Source organism: Gymnoscopelus braueri (genome assembly GCF_963280865.1).
Source record: "Gymnoscopelus braueri genome assembly, chromosome: 15".
Lineage (NCBI taxonomy): Eukaryota > Metazoa > Chordata > Actinopteri > Myctophiformes > Myctophidae > Gymnoscopelus > Gymnoscopelus braueri.
This window is the reverse complement of record NC_137620.1, coordinates 35,078,708-35,100,226: the sequence shown is the minus strand read 5'-3', so window position 1 is coordinate 35,100,226 and position 21,519 is coordinate 35,078,708. Positions and strand designations below refer to the sequence as shown.

The 21,519-nt window shown below is 42.2% G+C and overlaps 1 protein-coding gene across 4 annotated transcripts in view; it reads right to left on the bottom strand.

The window, feature by feature from the left end:
• map4k2 (mitogen-activated protein kinase kinase kinase kinase 2) overlaps positions 1–21,519 on the bottom strand; it is a 36,868-nt gene that overhangs the window by 3,965 nt on the left and 11,384 nt on the right. Inside the window, exons 8-27 of one of the 4 annotated variants that reach the window (XM_080450679.1) lie at positions 21,353–21,425; positions 20,445–20,576; positions 19,452–19,514; positions 18,843–18,924; positions 16,579–16,692; positions 13,432–13,513; positions 9,411–9,469; positions 9,277–9,326; positions 8,467–8,505; positions 7,917–7,950; positions 7,176–7,344; positions 6,590–6,759; positions 5,503–5,544; positions 3,872–3,956; positions 3,710–3,789; positions 2,934–2,994; positions 2,688–2,811; positions 1,246–1,307; positions 338–441; positions 42–219 (exon numbers count right to left, since the gene is read on the bottom strand). In XM_080450679.1, the coding sequence (XP_080306805.1) occupies positions 42–219; positions 338–441; positions 1,246–1,307; positions 2,688–2,811; positions 2,934–2,994; positions 3,710–3,789; positions 3,872–3,956; positions 5,503–5,544; positions 6,590–6,759; positions 7,176–7,344; positions 7,917–7,950; positions 8,467–8,505; positions 9,277–9,326; positions 9,411–9,469; positions 13,432–13,513; positions 16,579–16,692; positions 18,843–18,924; positions 19,452–19,514; positions 20,445–20,576; positions 21,353–21,425 (1,803 nt within the window). The remainder of the gene's footprint in view (positions 1–41; positions 220–337; positions 442–1,245; positions 1,308–2,687; positions 2,812–2,933; positions 2,995–3,709; positions 3,790–3,871; positions 3,957–5,502; positions 5,545–6,589; positions 6,760–7,175; positions 7,345–7,916; positions 7,951–8,466; positions 8,506–9,276; positions 9,327–9,410; positions 9,470–13,431; positions 13,514–16,578; positions 16,693–18,842; positions 18,925–19,451; positions 19,515–20,444; positions 20,577–21,352; positions 21,426–21,519) is intronic. The other 3 variants (XM_080450680.1, XM_080450681.1, XM_080450682.1) reach the window with 3 other exon arrangements.

Sequence of the window (21,519 nt, the reverse complement as noted above, 5' to 3'; positions counted from 1 at the left end):
AGCATAAATTCATCATTAGAAAGTATGTAGCCCACCCCTACCTGGAGTAGAATTAGGTGTGCCGTTCAGTTCTACAATGTCAAACTTGAGCTGCTGGCTGCTGGGGGTTTTCCCGTTGGCACAGTCTCTCACCCCCACGCACAGCTGTGGAAACTCATCTGTTACTAGCACCAGCAGTTCAAAGATAGGGAGCTGCTCTGGGAGACTCAACGTTATGTTCTGAACGTTGGAAAAAGAGGCAAAAACAGAAGGAGGCTCAATCGAGGTGCACAGCATACAAGGCAAAATACAAGGATTTACTGGTGGTGAGTGGAAAGTGAAACAGCTTGGTACTGACCTTAAGCTGCATGAACTTTTGGAGAGGGTCATACCACAGGAGAAGAACTAGGCCAGAGGGAACAGCGCCACACAGGAATGTACTGTCCGTATACGGGTTTCTTGCTGAGAGAGACAAAAACACTGATGGTTTTTGCTATTCTCATAATGTGTTTTGCCCTACCATATGCCACAGCTTGTTGGCCATGGTCGGCTTTGATAACCATACATAGGACCACAATGGAAACAATGAAGTCCCCAGGACTTTTTTTTGTGTTATCCTTTTAGCCTAAATGTCTTTGTGCTGTGCCGTTTACATTTCTGACTAGTAAATTATTCATTCAAACAAACAATCAATCCTAAGTAAAACATAAAACAAACTTGTAAATACAAATAATTATAAACAAGTAAACTTAACCGGTCATAGCTACAGTACTCCTTTTATTTCCCCTTAATAGATTGAATAAATAATATATTATTGTTCTCCCCAGATTTTCTCTTTAATAAATAAGTTAAACAGTTAAAAAATATTAACTGTTCACTCTGTCTGTGCAGCCTCATTTATTCACTGTGTCCATCCATGGACATGACGATGAATGCAGCCATACAATTATGGAAAGATAGCTGACCTTTTCTGATAACCACATCAATTCTGCAATTCTGAGATATTGCTGCATTTTCTTCTAAACTAATTTGATGGTGGTGGATGTGTGGATTTGGTACAGTTATTAGCCAATAGTCTGGAAACAATCCATATAGACCTTGGAAATGACTCAAATCTAATTCCATACTTTTCCTTCCATATTTTCCATACTCGTGTGGCAACCCTGCTCTTCTTACAATCACCTGTCGTTTGCAGCCAAGTACTGTGATCGAATGCTACAGTATAAATAAAGGTTCATTCAACATGACCAGCTCTCCTGTACTTACCTACACTGCATCTTCTACAGCCTTTAGTGTCGGGTATCTTCACAGATATGGCAAACTTCCTGCTGATGGAGACAACAGAAAGAAACAGTCAAGACGTGCGCAGGACTCTTAACTAACTTTTTTTACCTCCTGTTAACGTCCCAATATACAATCTCATTCCAAGATGAATGTGGATCTTAGTTTTTCTACATGATCATACTTAAAATTATTGGTTTGAGATGCAGGTGAGGTGTCTCAAACCACTAACTTACACAGACATTTGCGGCACATTTCAAGTTTCAAGTCATGGGTTCCTTTTAAAAGTCTGTGTCCGGGCTTGGTGAGACGATGTCACAGCGTCATGTTCTGTTATTTATCTCATCTTTAATGTCACAATCCAAATCATATCCATAATGTGAACTATACTCTAGAGCAGCATAAAGCCAGGTTTTGGTGAGCAGGCATATACGGAGAACGCAGATGCAGGGTGTCAGATCTAAGGAAAAGAGACGGCAAGCAGGTTTATAATTATGGATTCAAAATTAACTCGTAACTTGTGCTGACATTCCGCTCCACCAGAAACATTTCTTAATGCACAATAGGAGCATTTATTCACTGACAAATAGCCTAACTTTATGCACAGTGCTGCACTGCTGCGTTCACAGTTCTATTGCCAACTTCATATTTTGTCACCAGTCTCAGCATCACTCTCACATCCCCACCCCCACTCCCACCACGGGCACACAATCTATGCTCCAGACCTGATACCAAGCTCAGAAACCTAGGACTCAACCCCAGCCTGTACGGCTGGATCCTGGGCTTTCTGTCAGAGCGACGCCAGGTGGTTAGGATGGGCTCCAATGCCTCTGACCCCAGGGCTGCATTATGAGTCCCGTCCTTTACTCCCCTCTACACCCAAGACTGTGCGGCCACGCACAGCTCCAACTTAGTGATGAAAAGATACTGTATGCCTGATCACTGACGATGATGAGTCAGCGTACAGGTGAGAACATCCTGACTGAATGCATCATCCTGGTATGGGAACTGCACTGACCTCAACCGCAAAGCTTTGCATAAGGTTGTGAAGACCCATCGCATCAGTCGATGTGAGCTTCCCTCCATCCAAGACATATACAACAGTCAACAAAACTCACAGGCTTATTAGAGACCCTAGCCATCCAAACCACAGACTGTTTCACAGACTGTAAAAACCAGGACAAAACTTAAGAAACATCATAAACTTTACTGTAATCATTTCCCCCCACCAAATAAAATTGGACGGAGACAATGAATTGCTGGGGGTGTGTGTGTTTATAAAAATGGCATAATATGATGTGGCTTAGTGCTGCCTGCTTTAACCTGTGTTGTACCTCTAGCTATCACCGGTCTCTCAATCCGCTAAACTGTAAAAGAAAAACGGTCAAATAAATAACCTCAGCGAGGCCTCCCCTCCAGTGTTCTACCTTGGGCTGATCCTCTCAGTGAGGCGGTTGGTGCCGAGAGACAGGCTGCTGTGTTTCTTCTGTACGTGACCTCTCTGCTCAAACAGTCCTGACAGACTGTGGGAATACAGTTGTGACGACTTCCCTGGACAGAGGAAAGGAAAGGGAGAAAAACACAGCGTCATTGAAGAATTCTAGTATGTTCCAAAAGTCAATGTCATTTAATTTTTTTGTTATGATAATGAGATCGCTTGAATGGTCTTGTACCTGATACAGACATCAGAACGTTGTTCATTACATAGAGCCATGTACACCTCTGGGGCAGCAACTGTGGGAAGGAAGAGGTTGACTTAAAACAATGTTCGGAAGTTTGGTAAAACCCTGGATTGTAAAGAAGTTGGACATGATGTCAATTATCTTCTTAATCTGTTGCTTCTGTTGCTTTTGTGCTAAGGGAGGAAAGAAAGTGGAAGCAATATCATTCACTCTCATTGCCTGGCATAATAAGTCTCAAAATCACACTTTTAACACACACAAAGCAGATGCTACTAATAGTAGTATATGGTACATGATTTGGGGGAAGTGAAATGGCTGTAATTAAAAGAACCAAGTTCTGCTTGTGGTGCTGCAGAAAAATGTGGAAAAATACTGAGGCACTCCGTCTTCAGGAGAAAAAAATTGTTACATTTATTCTTGAGCAAGGCAACAGAGATGACCAACGCGTTTCGACTCTTTGGTCTTCAACAGGATCTGTTTTTTGGCTCTAGAGTTAAATTACTCTTCAGAAAAGTTCAAAATCAACCAAAAAATTGCTAGAAATCAATAAGAGCAATAATGATGAAATAGGTGTTAAAGTACTTGTTTTTGTATATAATATACAGTATTCACAGAACCTGCTTTGTTTTAATTGCTAAGCTTTTCATAAGGTTGTGAAGTTACAAAAATAAAGACGCATCACCAACCCAAATTCCTCATACTGTATGTGCAACACTTACAGACAATAAAAATAATTCTGGTTCTGACACAAATCTCTTTTTTTTTACCTTCTCTAGTGTGTCTTCATGAAGCTCATTGAGGTTGAGTATATAGATGCCCTCCTCTGCTCCCAGAATTAGGTACTGATCTAGAGCAGAAAACACAACGCTTGATCATTGCTCGGTCGTCAGAGTAATTCCCCTTGACGGTAATAATGACAGTAGCTTTACCTTTTGTCTTAGGTAGAATCCAAGTCACTGCGCAGTGGATTTTCAGGGGGCAACCGTTGAAGACCTTAGAAAAGCATGCTCCCATCTGCAAAACACAGTATATCAACGTTGTCGTCACTATTAGTTAATTAAGGTAGGGCAGCAGATAAACGACAACTTAGTTCAGATATATACACACTATATCTAGACAACAATATCCGTTGCGTCAAAAAATAAATTGATTGAAACGACAGAAAATTATAAAAGTTCTCCATAACTGAAAAAGCAGTTGTCTGGGTATGAAAAATGATGACATCACGAGAGGAGGAAGTTGCTAGTTGTACGTACTGTACTGTCTGTGCTTGATATACAATTGGCCCATAAATGTACATGGTTAAATTGAAATTAAAAGCATATTAGTATTTGTTTATAGGGAGCTGGGTTGAGGTTACCAGTGTGGATGTCCTCCACTCCTGAGCAGTCTCCATCTAACTTATAAGCATAAGCATGTTCACACTGGAAGCCAAATCCGATTTGTGGCCTACATCCAGATTGGAATCAGATTTATCAAGTCTGAAAATAATAAAACACAATGGAAGCTGATTTTTGCTAATCAGATTTGAAACTCATTCGTAGGTGGTTTGAAATGCGATTCAAATCTGATTTCTAAAGATGTGCGTCAGCCTGGACACTCAACGGACACCAGACCGATTTATGCTTTGTTGGTTGACGGTATCGCTCGGTGTAAGCGATCTAAAAACTCAGAACACGTTGCATTCTGAGCTTGCACATCTGCTCGGCAAGCGTATAAGTTAAACATGACTCACTCCTATGTCGTTAAGTCAAATAACAGTGCTGTCTGTCTGTCTGTCTGTCTGTCTATCTCGTTTTTTACCCTGTTCTTGATGAGTTATTTTAGGTCACTTAGTTTGTCCATTATAATATGGTTTTAATAGACCCGTCTCACTGGTTCCATTTTCATAAGCGAGGTGATTTACTTAATTAATTGTCTGCAGGCTGCATCATACATGGTGGGAATGATAATTAGGGTCTGCAGTGTACTGAAGCACAGGATCGTGGTTATGTTGCCGTTAGTTCTCAGAGCATTGCAGCCAGTGGTGGAAAAATAACTCAAATTCTTTACTTACGTAAAAGTACCAATACTGCAATATAGAAATACTCTGCTACAAGTAAAAGTCCAGAATTCAAAATTTACTTGAGTAAAAGTACAAAAGTACTGGCATCAAAATGTACTTAAGTACCAGAAGTAAAAGTACTAAAATATTTGAAAATAGCAGATCTACAAGCTCACATCGCGTCGCAATGCGACGCGTTGTGAACTTGTAGATCGGCTATTTTCAAATAGCCTAGATAAAATAGGGCTAAAGTGGTTAATGTATGTTTTATAATATCATAATTTATATCTGAAAAGTAACTTATGTTTTCAAATAATTGTAGTGGAGTAAAAGTACAATATTTGCCTCTGAGATGTAGTGGAGTAGACGTAAAAGTATTGAAAATTGGAAATTAAAAGTAAAGTACAAATACCTCAAACTTGTACTCAAGTACAGTACTTAAGTAAATGTACTTAGTTACTTTCCACCACTGATTGCAGCAGGTCAGTGAGCTGTGTGTTACACCTCCACACTTACATGGACTTGAGGGGTAGGAGGGAGTCCATGACAGTCAGCTCTCTAGAAATTAAAACAAGGTTACACACAAGAAAAAAAAAGGGAGCGAGATTAATTGTGTCACTTCAACGTTAAATCTCACACATGGGCAGTTTTAAAGGGTCAAAACTGAATCAGTAGAACCGGTTATTAGGTTAACAATTCACACAAGGGAATAAAAATGATTGATAACAAAAAAATTATTCACACAGTTTATCGATGTTTACTGTCGTGTAATATCGGTGTTTCTCAACCACAGCCAACCGAACCAAAAGGGGGTCGAAAGATGTGCAGTATTTAAAGATTCAGTAAGTGTTTTGTTGCTGTTGTTAAAATAAGTGCTAAATAGCCCTACAGTATATTCTGATAGTAATCATTGCTATAGAGTGTTTGTTCAGTAAGAGGTCTCCCAGTTCTCTCCAGCTCTTTAGTAAAGGAAACAAGCATATTCAGGTTCCAATCAGAAGAGAGAGCTCATACAGGAGAAACAAGTGACATTGGAAGAGATGACACAAAGAAATGAGCAGACACATTTTGGAGTGAGACCCCTGTTACTGAACAAATACTCTATATCAGGGGTCTTCAACGTTTTTCAGGCCAAGGACCCCCTTGCTGAGAGAGAGATGAAGCAGGGACCCCCCTACTCTATATTGTATAAAATTGTGTTTCAGATTAAAGTTATTTTTTTACTTAGTCTGCTCTTTTTCCCCTCTACACCTATAGCCTCTTTGCCGAAAATAGCCAATCTACAAGCTCTCAACAGCTTGTAGATCTGCTATTTCCGGCCAATGTTCCCCTCAGAAAAGGAATTCTAGGGTTCAAGTGGTTAATGTAAAAAAAAACTAAATCCTATCACACAAAGATTTGGCGGACCCCCTATAGTAGCTCTGAGACCCCCTAGGGGTCCCGGACCCCCTGTTGAAGACCCCAGCTACCATCAGAATTTAGAGCTTTAACCTTTCAACAAAAACTTCACCTACACCTTTAACATCTAGACTTACTTCCCAGCGTGGGATACTAGTTGAGAACCACTGTTCTGTCAGAATATAAACATTGCTATGGAACTCACAGAGTCCTCAGTGTTTTTCCTCAGCGTGCTCCACTCCGGCGACAGGGGAGTGTCCCTTCTTGGAGGGGTAGCCGGCCCAGCCGTCTTCCCCGTGACAGCTCCCCCACCTGACAGGCAGGGGTCACTGCATCGCTGCACAATGTCCTGCGTGGCTGAACACCTGGCCAGGGCTGGAGGGCAAGCGAGAACATATACAGTCATGCACTGAGACATTTGGGTCTTCAGACACTCGCCAAGTCTTTCAGTCGTGATTACGTCACACTTGAGGGGTGGGAAACCCCGAGCCACAAGCAACTTGGACGCTATCTGATGCTATATGCATCTGAGTCGCAACACCCTCCATTGACAGCCCTTCCATGAAACAGATCTGATTGTAATCAACGACGATAAACTCTCCAATATTGCACCTGTACAGATAGCTTGGGTTATCCTCTCTGTCTCTGTCAAGATTTGGTGGGGAAAAAAACCCACCGTTGTTATGAGCAACTTTCTGTCAATAAATTCTGTGCAGCGATCATTTTTCTATGCGTTTCAGTTTGGAAGCACCCATTTTCAATAACTCAACGTTAAATTAGTTAATGAGTACCTGAGGAGGAGGTAGAGTTGGTCATGAGGGCGGAGTCGGGGCCCAGCGTGCAGCTGGTCAGCGACGGGTCCTCGTCCTCCGTGTTGGATGTCAAGTTCAACGAGCTGAAGGCAGGCAGGGACGCAGTGGTGGGACTGAACAAACCACTCTTCCTGCCCCCTTTACCCCCCTGGAAAACAGCATTATGGGTCAAAAAATTGCAGATGTACATCAGCTTGTATATCTGATTTTTGATTAGCCAACACAAAAATCTAAAATGACACAAATGCTTTTTTCCGGGTTCAATGGGGTATTTAGATTTAGATACTGAGATTTGCACTATTTATTCCGTATCTCCTAGGAGGAGCGCAATTTCACGTTGTTATGCTTGCATACAGAAATAACAAATAAAATGAATCTTGGATGTGAGAAAATAATACACCCATCATTCTGGGAGAGAGATACTGGTATGATCAGGGTTTGATTTGATATGGGGGGGGGGGGGGTGAGGGGAGAATCCATGCCTCCTATTTTGATATCCCCCCTCTGGTCACTAATTTTGTTTTATCCCTGGTTCTGGTCAGAATGAATTAAATAAATACATACATTTCCTTTTGGGAAAAATAGATAATATCACAATTTAAAAATGTAATTCAAAATGCAAGTATAGATATATGTTTACGTCATCATGATTACACTCAAAGCATTATTCAAAGATGATGTCTGTATTGATGCTTTTTGTGTATGTAGTTCACCACTCACGTCAGCAGAGGGCACCCTCTTGATGGTCAAACTCCTGAAAGGCAAAGACACAGCAATGTCCTGATCAAGCACAGAGCAAGTGGATGTGTGGTAACCAAAAAATTATAATATGGCCATGTTTAAGGATTCAAATTGATTTGTAACTGCCGAGCGATGACATTATGATGGGAGGCGGAACGGTCAAGCAAAAACAAAAGGCAAAACAACAACAACACAAGCGCAAAAAAGCCAAACATTAAAACCAGTGGGTTTGTGTTCAAAAAGCTCTCCTTCAAATTGATTAATTCATGATAGCTGTGGACTGAATTTTTACGTGCTAGGGAAAGCACACACACACACACACACACACACAAAACCACTGATTACGTAAAAATATAAATAAAAAATAATTAAAAAAATGAATCATTGCCATAAGCCTACCACAATCCCATAATCACATGGAAAGTGCTTAATTGTTTTATAAATTAATGGGCCATTGTAGGGATAGGGGTAGACGAGGGGATACAAGATGACGGTGTTGATTAGCGGTATGGGGAGTTGTCATTCCTACCTCAGCTGCAGAGCTTGCTCCACACATTCCAACAGGCTCCTGCAACAGGAACACCTGCTGTTTATCTGGCTATGGGCCGAGGGGGCTTAATATGGTCTCTTAATGAGGGGGGGGGGCTTTTACTATCAATACCCTGGAGCTATTAATGCACACACACAGAAGCCTGATTTATAATTTGTCGTACGATGAGCTTGTAGATCGGCTATTTTCGACGCACGACACCGGCGCGCAACGATATATATATATCTCACATCATTTTCCGCACTCTGAGAACTGAACTTGGGAAACATGCTTTCGGCTATGCTTTACCGTTCTTTTGAAATCTACTACAAAAAGATTTGAAGTTAGATTCCCTAAATGGAATTGATCATTCTAATGAACAAATTAAACACCCGCTTGCCAAGGAGAGCTCATATCTTTTAATTGTTTCTAGTTTAACAATTCTATACACTTTTATTAGTATTTCATTTGTATTTTCTTGTTTTTATTTTTTTGTTTTTAATGTTTTTAATGTGAAACTACATTTCATTACAACGCTGGCTTCTTGTCCAGGGCCCACTTGAAAAAGAGATGAAATGTCAATGTGGTCGTACTCTGGTAAAATAAATAAATCAGGCTTGAGTCGTATACAGAAGAACGAAACTGCGGATGGTCGTCATTGTATATGGTCTTATTGTATATTGATTTAACTGAAGGGGGACATTTCTTTTAAGTTGTGATGTGTTCGCAGTCACTGTATGTTCCTTTCTGCACGGTACATTTTACGATAATGGTGGAAGAATAGTGGAGCAATGAAGATGAGGTTCTTACGGGGAGTTGTCTTCATCTGAGAGGCTCCAGTCGTCATCGTAGGAGCCCTGCTGAATTGAGATTAACAGAGCTTTAGCATCTTAAACATCCTTTTGTATTTAGCTTTAAAAAAAATCTTTTTTAGCGACTCTTACCATGTCAGGATACGGCTCTGTGACTTTCCTTAACTGGGGCCCAAACTTCACTTGGTCAACTAAAAACACAAGATTGATACATTTTATATTCATTCACTTTTTAGATTTTTTTTCTGAAGCTCATATTTTAAGCATTAAAACGTCTAGCAAGTGCTATCGTAGATTACACACACAAGTACTTCAACATTACACCTGTAGAATAGATCAGATCATTTTAATTTCAAGGACCCCCAGTTTGATATACATTAGGCCACAGACCAGAGATATCCTTTTTATCTCTGGGACACCAATATTCACTGTAAAATCCTCAGTGTTCATTTGTTAATAACAAAGGGAACCAAATGGACCCACTTTTGGTTTCTCTCACTCTCAGACTTACAGATCTGTAAGGGTCCATTTAGTTCCTAACTATCAATAATTTAGCTTGGGACCCCCTGGAACCCCCTCAAGGCCCACTGGGGGTCCCAGGACTCCACGTTGAGACCCAGTGCTGTGTAGATAACGTAGGAAGAGGAAGTGTCAATATATATGGAAGGTAGTCCTTATATCTCTTCCACAATGCTACAGGGTCTATAATTCCGCCTCGAACAGGAAGCTGTTCTCAACAACTTCCTGTTGTGCTCCTCAGACTGGAAGGGTATTCGACCAATACCCTTAATGTAATATAATACCAATGTAATGTAAAATATCTGTTTGTTTGTTTTTCATTTCTGAAAAGCAGCTAGCTAGCTAGGCTTCGACTAATTTGGCTCCCAGTAGGAGTCATTTACATGCCTGCACAGGCGAAAGGGAAGTGTGGACATGACGTGACATCAGCTTAATTTCCCACTCAGGGTTTCAGAGTTTCCAAAGTACAGGCTGTTAGGCAAAACATTTTGGGAGCCAACATGTCTGTCTTGAGAGACTATTGGGAAGGGGTTCTTATTCAGAGAAGAGGAGAATGCTGTAAAAGCCCCATCTGGGGTTGTTTTTGACATAAATTAGGGATTGTGTGGTTTGTCCAACCACTAAATAGCCATCATTGTGTCAATGAGTCAGCACTATGGTCCACTGGCCTTCAGGCAGTCCGCTCTATGACACACACCAGCCCCGGCCTCAACCCACAACCCAAGATTGGTATGAGATAACATACAGTAAAGTCCTCAGTGTTAAGTTAAGTTGTTATGTTTGATTTGTGGATGTAAAATAATGCTATTTGGAACTTTCTTACCCACATCATAATAGAAATATACTGTAGGTCTGTTTTAATCTGTTTTTGGGCGGTGAAACCGCCCCTATATGTGAGGTTTGGATATTTGCACACCAAATCCTGCGCTGTGATTGGCCACAAATGTACCCCCCTAACCCTGCACCGTGATTGGCCAATCACAGTCTATTCAGGACTGTGATTGGCTAGGGAAACATGACACATGTGCATAGACCTATATAAGAAACCATAACTTTAAAAAAACTCTTTTTTTTTAAAGTTATGGTTTCTTCCATCACTTCTTCCATCACTGTGATGACCACTGTGACCACACCGCCCACTTCACACTGGGTGTGATTTTTTCTTTTTACAAACATTACAAGCTCCAAAATGGGGCCCCCTATTCTGGGGCGAACATTCAGTGAAAATAGCAGATCTACAGTACAAGCTCACAACACGTCACATTGCGAAGCGTTGTGAGCAATTTGGCATTGCCAGTTTGATCACGTGGGAGCAAGGAGCAATGCCGGCCTAGTAAATACTAGCAAACCAAGAATAGATTTCTGGGGGACCCCAGGCAACTAAGTATAGAAGAAGGAGGTTATATTTGTCACTACTCATACAGGTAAAAGAAGCAAAAGTGAGGTCCACAACGTACTGTGCTAACAACAATGACAATAGTAATAACAAGAAAAACTAAGATAAGAATAAACAAATACGAAGCCTAACATCAGCATAACATAATAAGAGCAATGGGGGAAAAGGTATGTACATAAATGTGCACTAAGGTATAGCCATTTAGCTGTAGAAAAACATGTGTATATGCTATAGCAGGAAACACATATATATTACATAGGGTTTAAGTGGTTAAGACAGAGCACACCACTACCAAACGAAAATGATTTCACTTTGAACACAACTGATTAGCAGATAAGCTGATTGCTATCGATCAGCACTTGCTCTTTCTATTGCCGGGGGGGACCTTATCCAACCACTTACTAGCAATCATTGTGTCACTAATGATTCAGCACTATGGCACTCTGGCCAGTCCTTTCTATAACACACATCAGCCCCGGCCTAAAGCCACAACCCAAGTATGGTATTGTATGGCTTAATACATTGTAAAATCCTGTGTTAAGTTGAGTCCAACAAAAATGTTTTACAATGATCCCGCAAAGGTGGTTAAAGGTAGGGTAAGTGATATTTTTTGGTTAAAACAAAAAGTATTTTGTTAAAAGGTTAAAATACTATATTCTGATAGTAATCATTGCTATAGAGTGTTTGTTCAGTAACAGATGTCTCCCTGTCTCTCCAGCTCTTTAATAAACAGAAAATACATTTTTCGGTAGGTGTCAAAATCTCAGCCAATCAGGAGAAAGTACCCATTTTTAAGCTTAATTTGTATAGTGTTCCAGTTAAAATGTTGTCTGCTCATTTCTTAGTGTCATCACTTCCAATTTCACTTGTTTAATCTATATCCTGATTGAGTTCTCTGTCCTGGTTGGATAAAATTGGAAATGAAACTACAAAAAAAAACAAAAAAACTACAAAATACATTTTCTGTTTTATAAAGAGCTGGAGAGACATGGAGACTCTTTATATGGACAGGACACTCTATAGTAACGAGCTCTATCAGAACATAGACCCATTTTGCAATTATTTGAATAATTACAAATCACTTACCCTACCTTTAACAATCACTTGTGATATGTAATGGAGGCAGGATATTTTACAGTTCATCAATAAACATCATTGTCTAAAAATGACATTGGTGCACTGAAACAGTAAACTTCACTGGGAATGTAATAATTATCTATATATAAAAACACAAATTGATCAATTACCATTATTCGTATCCATTATGTTCTACAAAATCGGCACATAATTGACAACGTATACAACAATACCGATCTGTTATAGGCCAATCTTGGCCGATAAGTTTCGGCCGACTGATATATTGGTCTGGCTCTACTCAGACCACCCTCAATGTGAGTCCTCGGGGCTGGGTACTGCACTTCTATACATGCATGTCTAAATATGTGTCACTTGTCCTCGCTGAAGAGTGGGCTCATTGTCCACGAACACGCCCTGTGGTCAGTGCTGTAATCTCCGTGATATGAATCGGAACAATAGCGTCTCAGTCACTCCCCACTCACGGCTTCCCTCATGGCCCTCTCTTGCTGTCCTGCTTGGCCCTCGTTTCGAGCCCCCCGGTCCCACATGTGTGGACGGGGGGCCACGTCAGAGGATGGCAGCGAGAACATGGCATGTGCGTGTGTGTGCTGGACAGTGGCGGCTCTATGTGCGCTGGGCGCCTGCCTGAGTGACTTCATAGTGCTCCCACTGTCAGCATGTGTCTTGTGGCAAGAGGCCCCCAAGTGTGTCATCGAGCAAGACCTTAAGACTGGTGTTAACCTCAACTTCCTAGGTTACATGCACAAACACGTGGGCCACTTGTCACACCACAAACACACTCACTACAGTGCATTTCTAGAGGCTGCCTGCAACCGGTCTGTGGTGAAACTGTTCAACGAACAGCTTCCTAAGAACACTGTTGGCATAACTAAGAGAAAGGTGAAAAAAAATTATATTTGCATGGAGATGGAGTGTCCAACTACGATGCCAGTACAAAGCAGTGTAACTCCTTTCATTAAGTGTGTGTGTAGGGACTGGGTCTGAGAAAGAGACAGAGATGTACTGTATGACCAGAGTAGAGTTAAATTAGCTGATCTTCCAGCCTGCAGATGGATATTTATTGTGTCTGCTAGTCCCCAAATGCCTAGTCTTGTGTGTGCGTGTGCGTGTGCGTGTGCGTGTGTGTGTGTGTGTGCTCACATTGCTGCTCAGAAAGACTCCTCTCCACAGGCAGGTGTTTTTTCCCCGCTGACCGGATCTTGTCAGGAGCAGCTAACCCAATCTGTAAACAACACACATACTGGGATGACTGGGATCTGGGAAAGACACTGGAGGCACCGGCCTATAACAGTCAATGTTGGTAACGGTCTTACTAATCAGATATCTCAGCTTGCCGACATGTCTGGCGACATCCAAGTTCAAAGTAGGGGCTAAAACAATTCTGAGATTTAAAAGATAACTGCATTGCAGCAGCAGAACCAATACAAAGACTTGGGTGGTCCTTCATATTGGGATGGTATCAGGATTGGCTACCAAAGCAGTAGGCGTAGGATCCACTGTTCAAGCATCTACATTGGATTTTAATGTCCCCAGAGGCACATGCTCTCTATGTAGGCATTGATCAGTCCGCTATCCGGCGTCTTCAGCTTGCCGCCGCCCGCCTCCTCACCAACACCAATAGGCGGGACCATATCACCCCAGTCCTCGCCTCCCTCCACTGGCTCCCTGTCCACTTCAGAATTGATTTTAAGATTTTAGTGTTTGTTTTTAAAGCCCAATATGACCTGTCTCCTCCATATCTAGCTCAATTGATCATTCCATACGCCCCAACAAGAGCCCTGAGATCGGCCAATCAGTCTCTCCTGACTGTGCCTGACACTCACTTCAGGACCAGAGGAGCTCGTGCGTTCGCCGTGGCCGGTCCCAACCTCTGGAACGCCCTGCCTCTCCATATTCGCACTGCTCGGTCTTTGACGGCCTTCAAGTCCCTACTAAAGACTCATTTTTACTCTATTGCTTTTAATTCTATTTAATTCATTGCCTGTCTATGCTACTATGCTCTGTACTGTGAAGCACTTTGGTTCGACCTGTCGATGTAAATGTGCTATATAAATAAAGTTTGATTTGATTTGATTTGATTGGGAGGCAGAGATCTCTGATCATCTGGCTACGCAAGACTACTGTTTGACTGACTGACTGACTGACTCCTCATTGTTGAAATACACAAGCGCAACTCTCTCGGTTTGCTGCAAACATTTCCTTGTTTTGCTTTTCCCAACAAACTCAACACATAGCCATATGCATCTCCATTAGCCCACAGCCAGTGATGGCTGATGGCCAAGCAATTCATATTTTACTGGGCCAGTTCATTAAAAGCCCACCAAATTCAAATGGCCCATGAACACACTAGACAGAAACGGAGACAAGGCTTTGGAATGCGCCTATTCTTTTCTGATTTTGCACTTTGTTTTCCCAGTCAGTGGTCTTAGCAAAATATATGTAAATAAATCTATATTATCGAACTGATATTGAGTTTCCCCTCAAAGTCTCTCTCGCTCTGCATTGCAGCATTGTAGAACAAGCATTCGCAGCTGTCTGTGTAACTGCAGTTACGACACCGACACTGAAGTCAAGTTGAGCAACAAAGTCCTCTGTTAGCACGTAGTTGGCATTGGCAAGACAAACGCATTCACATAGAATACAATGATTCATTTTCTACAGAATGACTAAACTTCCAGTTTACCAATCCTGCTTCCAGAACAGAACAGAGATTAGAGAACTGGGCTGGTTTGTCTATTTACTTATCCATCCGTCCTACAGTATTTTTGCCATTTTGCTACTTAGTTGGCAAGAGTGGAGCCAAGAATTCTTGGCTCTTGTTTCTATCTATTTGGAATAACAGATGATTTGGGTTTACACTATCATGCCAATTCAGATAATGTCAAGTAAATTGTAAATCCCACAAGTTACTAGATTTTTTATTTTGGTTCTCATTGTGTTGTCTGTGGGGCAAAACACATTCCATTTGGTATTCTGATGATGAGGGGGGTAAGATGCAATTGGTAATAGTATGTGTAAATATCTATTTTTCAAGATTTCTCTTTATATTATTAAGCACATGACCTGTATCACAAATGCTGAAACTGACCAGCTGGATTCCACATACTGTAGTAAAATCCAGAGGGTGTAACTCTGAGAGGTTAGAACTGGGCCAATTTGGCTTGATTTTACAGCGCAACAGTAGCATGTCATGATGAGTTCTGTGTCTCTATGTCAGGCACATTAATAGTTCAGCCTCCACGATAACCTGTAAAGGTTCAATGTGACTCCACCCAAGTGACTGCTGTGCATTTATCAGTCTGTTAATCAGTATGTCCAAATCTTTCAGCCTGTTCGAAAGGCTTCTTTGGGTTTTTTCATCCTTTTTAGTTGACCTTGTATTTTGAACTGTACTTCCATGTGCTTTTTTCTAAATCAAGTATTCAATCCCAATTCCCCTGTCTGCCTGCCTGTCTGTCTGTCTTTATAAAACAGGTTGGTCAAATCATACAGTCTGATTGGTAGATAGGTGTGGTATAACCATATATATCATGGCAATGAAGTCTGTCTTTTTGTTCAGATCGATGCAGCCTGGAGCCCGGCTATTTTGTCCCTGTGTAGTTGGGGTACATTCACACGTCCCGTTTGTGTCGGGAACTACTTTCCTTTATACATTATTCTTGCTTTGAAATTGTAATTTAAAACAAGTTTAATTGTGATTACGTCTATGATTTTCATGTTGCCGTATTTGTCAACTATGACCCTCATAGCCAATGTCATTATGGATTAAGGGGAATAATGCCATGGTTGAATTAAAATTCACATTGGCTGGATAGACTGGAGTGTTGTCCCCGACCGTCCATTAAACTAAACTAAACAGGAGCCAAAGACCGGGGCTGGTCAGGAAGGACAGATGCTGCCACGGGGGACGAATGTCAGGGCGTGAGTGTGAGCGATGTTGTGAGAGACAGACTGTATTGAACACACTCACACTATGCTTGCACTAACGCGCTAAGTTGAATGAGTTCTGACATGACACAGCCTTAGCTAAATGCCTAGACAATGAGTATCAGTTGATAGTCAGAGCCATAATAATCAGATAATAGTATTAGACACACTGGGTTGATTCGGCTGTGACAGTAATTATTTTATAATGGCAATAACTCACCTCAGCCCAGGGTACATTGTCATTATACTGTGTCACACCTAAGGGGGTTGTTAGCCCGGCGTGAAGGTGTGATAATAACATACAGCACCATGGTCTGCCATGAGTTATAGCTTAATCACACCAAGCGTCTGTGTACTGACCTCCAGCTCGTTGTCGTCCATGCTGTGTGTGGTGGAATGGAGCTCAGGGTTGTTAGCCATGTCCAGCAGCTCGATCACCAGGTTACGGGTCAGCAGCTGAGTCACAAATGGATGCTGTAGGAGGAGGAAAGGAAAGGTAAACTGTGTGTGGTTTACTGGTCCCTGGGGAGGGGAAATTACTTCTGTGCATTCACCCAGCAGATGAGTGCTCAGATGGCTCAGATGAGCGTGGGGCGTGGGGGGTTGTTAGGAGTTAAGTGTCTGGCTCAAGGACACCGACACGTAGGCCGGCCGGCCGAGCCGAGGGTCGTATCGGTGATCTTCCAATTCCCAGACGGCCTCTACCCACTCATCTACAGCCACCCCTGAGGAAGTTAATGGTCGTGACCTTGGGCACTCGCAAGACACAGCAACCAAGATTTGATAACATCACTCTGCAAAATGTCATGTCTAACTCTATGTAAATAAATGATCTACTCTGCAACTGGACCCTGAACTTTCTGACTTAACAGACCTCAAACTGTCAGGCTCTACCCTGACCCTGAGCCCTCGTGCCCCCTCAAGGTACCTTATACTTCCTATTCACCTATGACTGCGTACCCGTCCATGAATCCCTACATTTGTGGGTGACACCACAGTGGTAGGCCGGATATCCAACAACAATGAGAACGCATATAGGGAGGAGATTAAACATCTAGTGACATGGCAAGTTAAGTAGATTTGAGAACCAACGGTTCCTGAGCCATGTGGCCCATAGGGCAGGAGCCTGTCTCCTGTTTCTGTAGCGTGAGGCAGCTTGATGTACAAGTACCCCCCCCCGGGACACGATGTTAGTGTGTTGCAGGGACTTACCCCCAATCCAACCCTTGATGCCGAATCTCAGGGGGGGACACTCTAACCACAAGGCCACTGAGCTGGGCTAATGACATGGTGCTCCAATAACAACCTCACAAAACCAAGGACGTGATAGTAGTGGATGTCTGGAAGACCAACAAAAGCAGACATGACCCCATCTTCATCGACGGAGCTAAGGCTGATCTTGTCAAGCTTCAGGTCCCTGGGTGTTCATGTCACTGAGGACCTGAAAAGGTCCCTAAATACAGACTCCGTGATTAGAAGACCCAACAAGGACTTTAGTTTTTTTGAGGTTAAAATGGGTCCACTCGTCACAAAAACACCTTGCCAACTTCTACCGCTGCACCGTGGAAAGCATTCGAACATCCTGCATAACAGTGTGAACTGCACCGTCACTGATCAAAAGGCCTGGCCCCTGAAGCATTGAGCTGAGTGCACCATCAGCACCACCATCAAGGACATCAGCACCCAACTACCCACCATCAAGGAAATCTACCGGAAAATCTGTGTGCTGAGAGGGCACATCATCCTCACCCACCCATGTAATGGACTGTTCAAAACAGTGCCAAGGGGAACGGTACGTCGGTACCAATGTCTCCGGGGCAGAACCACGAGGCTTATAGAAATAGCTTTTCTCCCAGGACAATATCAATGATGAACACTCTACTCTAACCTCACTCACTAGCACCTTATTACTGTACTACTATGCACTGGCACTCTACTAGTATGTCACAGACTGTATAATAACCTGGAAGAGAATGTCATGCACTGTCACTTTACCAATAATAGAATGGACTGAGAAAGAAATTAACTGGAATATAACTGTCATACATTTAAATGTAATATCAATCATGGACTGTTCATGATCGATGAATGGACTGTGATAAAAGTGATGTGGCATGGCCTGCACTGTACCTTTCTGTGTTTTTTGCGGGTGAGTGTACAGCTCCAAGTGAATGTCTTGTTTTTATCCCTCTATCCCTGTTTTTATAAATTGTGCATTCTGTATTGTACTGCCCACTGCAAATGTTGCTCTGCTCTGCATGATGACAAATAAGCTGAATTGAATTGAAGAGCCGGTGACATAGGAGAAAAAGCCCATATGACCTGATGAAGGTCAGACACAACTGAAACAATGATTAAAAAACTATTCTACTCAAGAATGTGTTTAGGACGACTGTGTGTGGGAGTTCATTCCTTCCTAAATCTCAAAAGCAAAACATGAAAAGGTGCTACTGCCTTTATGAATAGCATCTCCTTGTGTGGGATATATCACACATCACAATCTCTAACCTCCAGGCGAATCCCTTTCACATGTGGTTCGACTCATCCTAGTAAAGCATTGCTTCACATTTAATGTAGGAGAGTGTTATGGACACGATGATGATGAACAACAGGAGGAGGCCCACCTGCAGCAGGGTCTCAGCGGAGGGTCGCTTGCGTGGGTTTTTAATGAGCGCCATCTTCACAAAACTCTGGAACGCTGCAGCCCTGCAGAGGGAGAGAGAGAGAGGCAGACAAAGAGAGAGAGAGAGGAAGGGAGGGAGAGAGCAAAAAATGGATGAGGGGAAAAAAGGAAGGCAGCCAGGAAGTGTGAGTAAAGGGAAATTCAGGCCACTGCAATGTTTCTCTGCATCTTTTTAATGCTTGATTTATTCTCCATTGTACCATGGTGTGGCATGCCGGAAATAGCTGATCTACAAGCTCATTGTGAGCTTGTAGATCAGCTATTTTTGGCATGCAACACCGCCGTACGCCAAAGTATAAATCGGGCTTAGGAGGGAGGCGAGGCAGAGCAGAAGACGAACGGAGATGGTCAGGAAAACAAAGTACAAAATGGGTGGCGTGTGAATATGATTAATTACCAACCAAGAGAAAATTAATAAGGGGATAGAAAAAAGTAATGAGCCCTGCCATCCCAAAACAGGAGAAGCATGCAGTATGTATACAGGTCCAGAGAATGGCAGTGGAAAGAGTTATGAACATAAGAAATGTGAAACAGGGACGGTTAATCTCACCACTTGCTCTTATCCTTTAGTCTGGGAGGTTGGAAGTTGCTCTTGGACATCAACATCAGGGCTCTGCAACACAGTTTGAAATGTCACCACACTGGAAAGACGTTTCAATGGTTTGTACTGTGTACTGGAGCTGGAAACAGAGCCAGTCAGCCAAATGTTATATAACAAATGTCTCTCTACTCCACATCTTTCTACCTTGACACTGGCTAGATTGTACCGACTGTACCGACTCCTCCGACCAAATATGGTTTTCTGAATCCCCCACGTTCATAACGATGAACATTCCCCCCCCACACACACACGAGGAGTGGCGCTTTGAATTCTTGGCCTCGTGCCAAAGTCTCACAGCGGACCCCTGGTGTTTATTAGACGAGAGAGGTCTATGATTCATAAACCGTGACCTTTCAGGGTACCTGTCAAAGTATACAGGGTTTGAAATCTGAAATTACCTTTATACCCGTATTTGGCAACAGTGGTTCCGCGTGTGTGTATGTGTGTGCGCGCGCACAGTGGTGTAAAGTAACTAAGTACATGTACTCGAGTACTGTACTAAAGTACAATTTTGAGGCATTTTTACTTCTACTCCACTACATCTCAGAAGCAAATATTGTACTTTTACTCCTCTATAATTATTTGAAGACTTGAATTACTAGTTACTTTGTAGATTTTGATTATTATTACAAAACATGCATTAACCACTTCAGCCCCATATACATTTCGGCCATTTGTCAATACTTTTGTACTCTTACTTAAGTAAAATTTTTATTCCGGTGTGTGAGTACATTTTCCACCAGTGTGTGTGTGTGTGTGTGTGTGTGTGTGTGTGTGTGTGTGTGTGTGTGTGTGTGTGTGTGTGTGTGTGTGTGTGTGTGTGTGTGTGTGTGTGTGTGTGTGTGTGTGTGTGTGTGTGTGTGTGTGTGTGTGTGTGTGTGTCTGCCTTTGCTTGTCTGAGCCAGTCATCTGTGGCTGAGTCAGAGCGGCTGCTGATTTCACCTCATTGGGTGGAGGTCAAACATGGGCGGCTGGAGTTCTGCCAGTTCGATGGCAGTGATGCCCACGGCCCAGATGTCGCACAGATGGTTGTAACCACCCTTCTTCTCCACAGCAGCGACTTCTGGTGCCATCCTGGTTGGTTAAATGCCAATGAGGGGGTGGGGAGAAAAAAAACATGCAACACAACGAAATGTCACTTAATAGGAATTCACACGGTGCACATTACACAGTTTAAGTCAGGGCAAGAGATCATTTTAAATGCTGGAAATTCAAAGAATATGAAAACCTGTACGTTAAATCTAGCCCCACGCCAACATTCAGAACACATGCAGTAAAACGTTTTGTGATGTCAGGAGTGGAAGAAGTCCACCGTGGTAAACTCACCAACATTCCATATAAACAAATCAAGAGCACTTATATCATCAATATACATTTAATTTCAAAATTAACGAAAACATGTATGTGACCAATGTACAGATCAATATTATACAAAGTAGTCAATACAATATGTACAACAACCAACTCCTTCCACTCACACTTCCATGATTCTTCATACCCGGACAGCTGTGTTTTCAGCAGTTACAGAGAACCTTTCTAATTTTGAGTCATTTCCATGTCTTTTTTTTTAAAGCAACTGCTATTGTTGTCTAGATATGGACTAGTATGTAAATATCAGAAGCTGTCCCTTATCTGTTGAACCTTCCTTTAATGTGTTAATTTATCTATGTAAGTGTAATAATTTACCCGGGGATTTTACTACATGTATAACCCTGCAGGCCTGCACTGCACTGCATGCATGCAATTCACCATATCAACATCAGAAGAGTGTGCAAAGAATGAGAGGAAAAATGCTGTTATTATTATATTTTCAATGTCAGGCGAGGTCAGCGCAGGAACATTCATCTTACCAGTAGGGAGTCCCGATGAAAGATTTCCGCTTGGCCACAGAGGCGCTGATCTCCGCTGCCACGCCAAAATCCGCTAAAGCGGGGAGACACAGAGTAACAGCATTGGGGATGACATCTAAAGAGACAGTATTTTTGACCTAATGGATGATATTGGGCGAGTGGTGTGT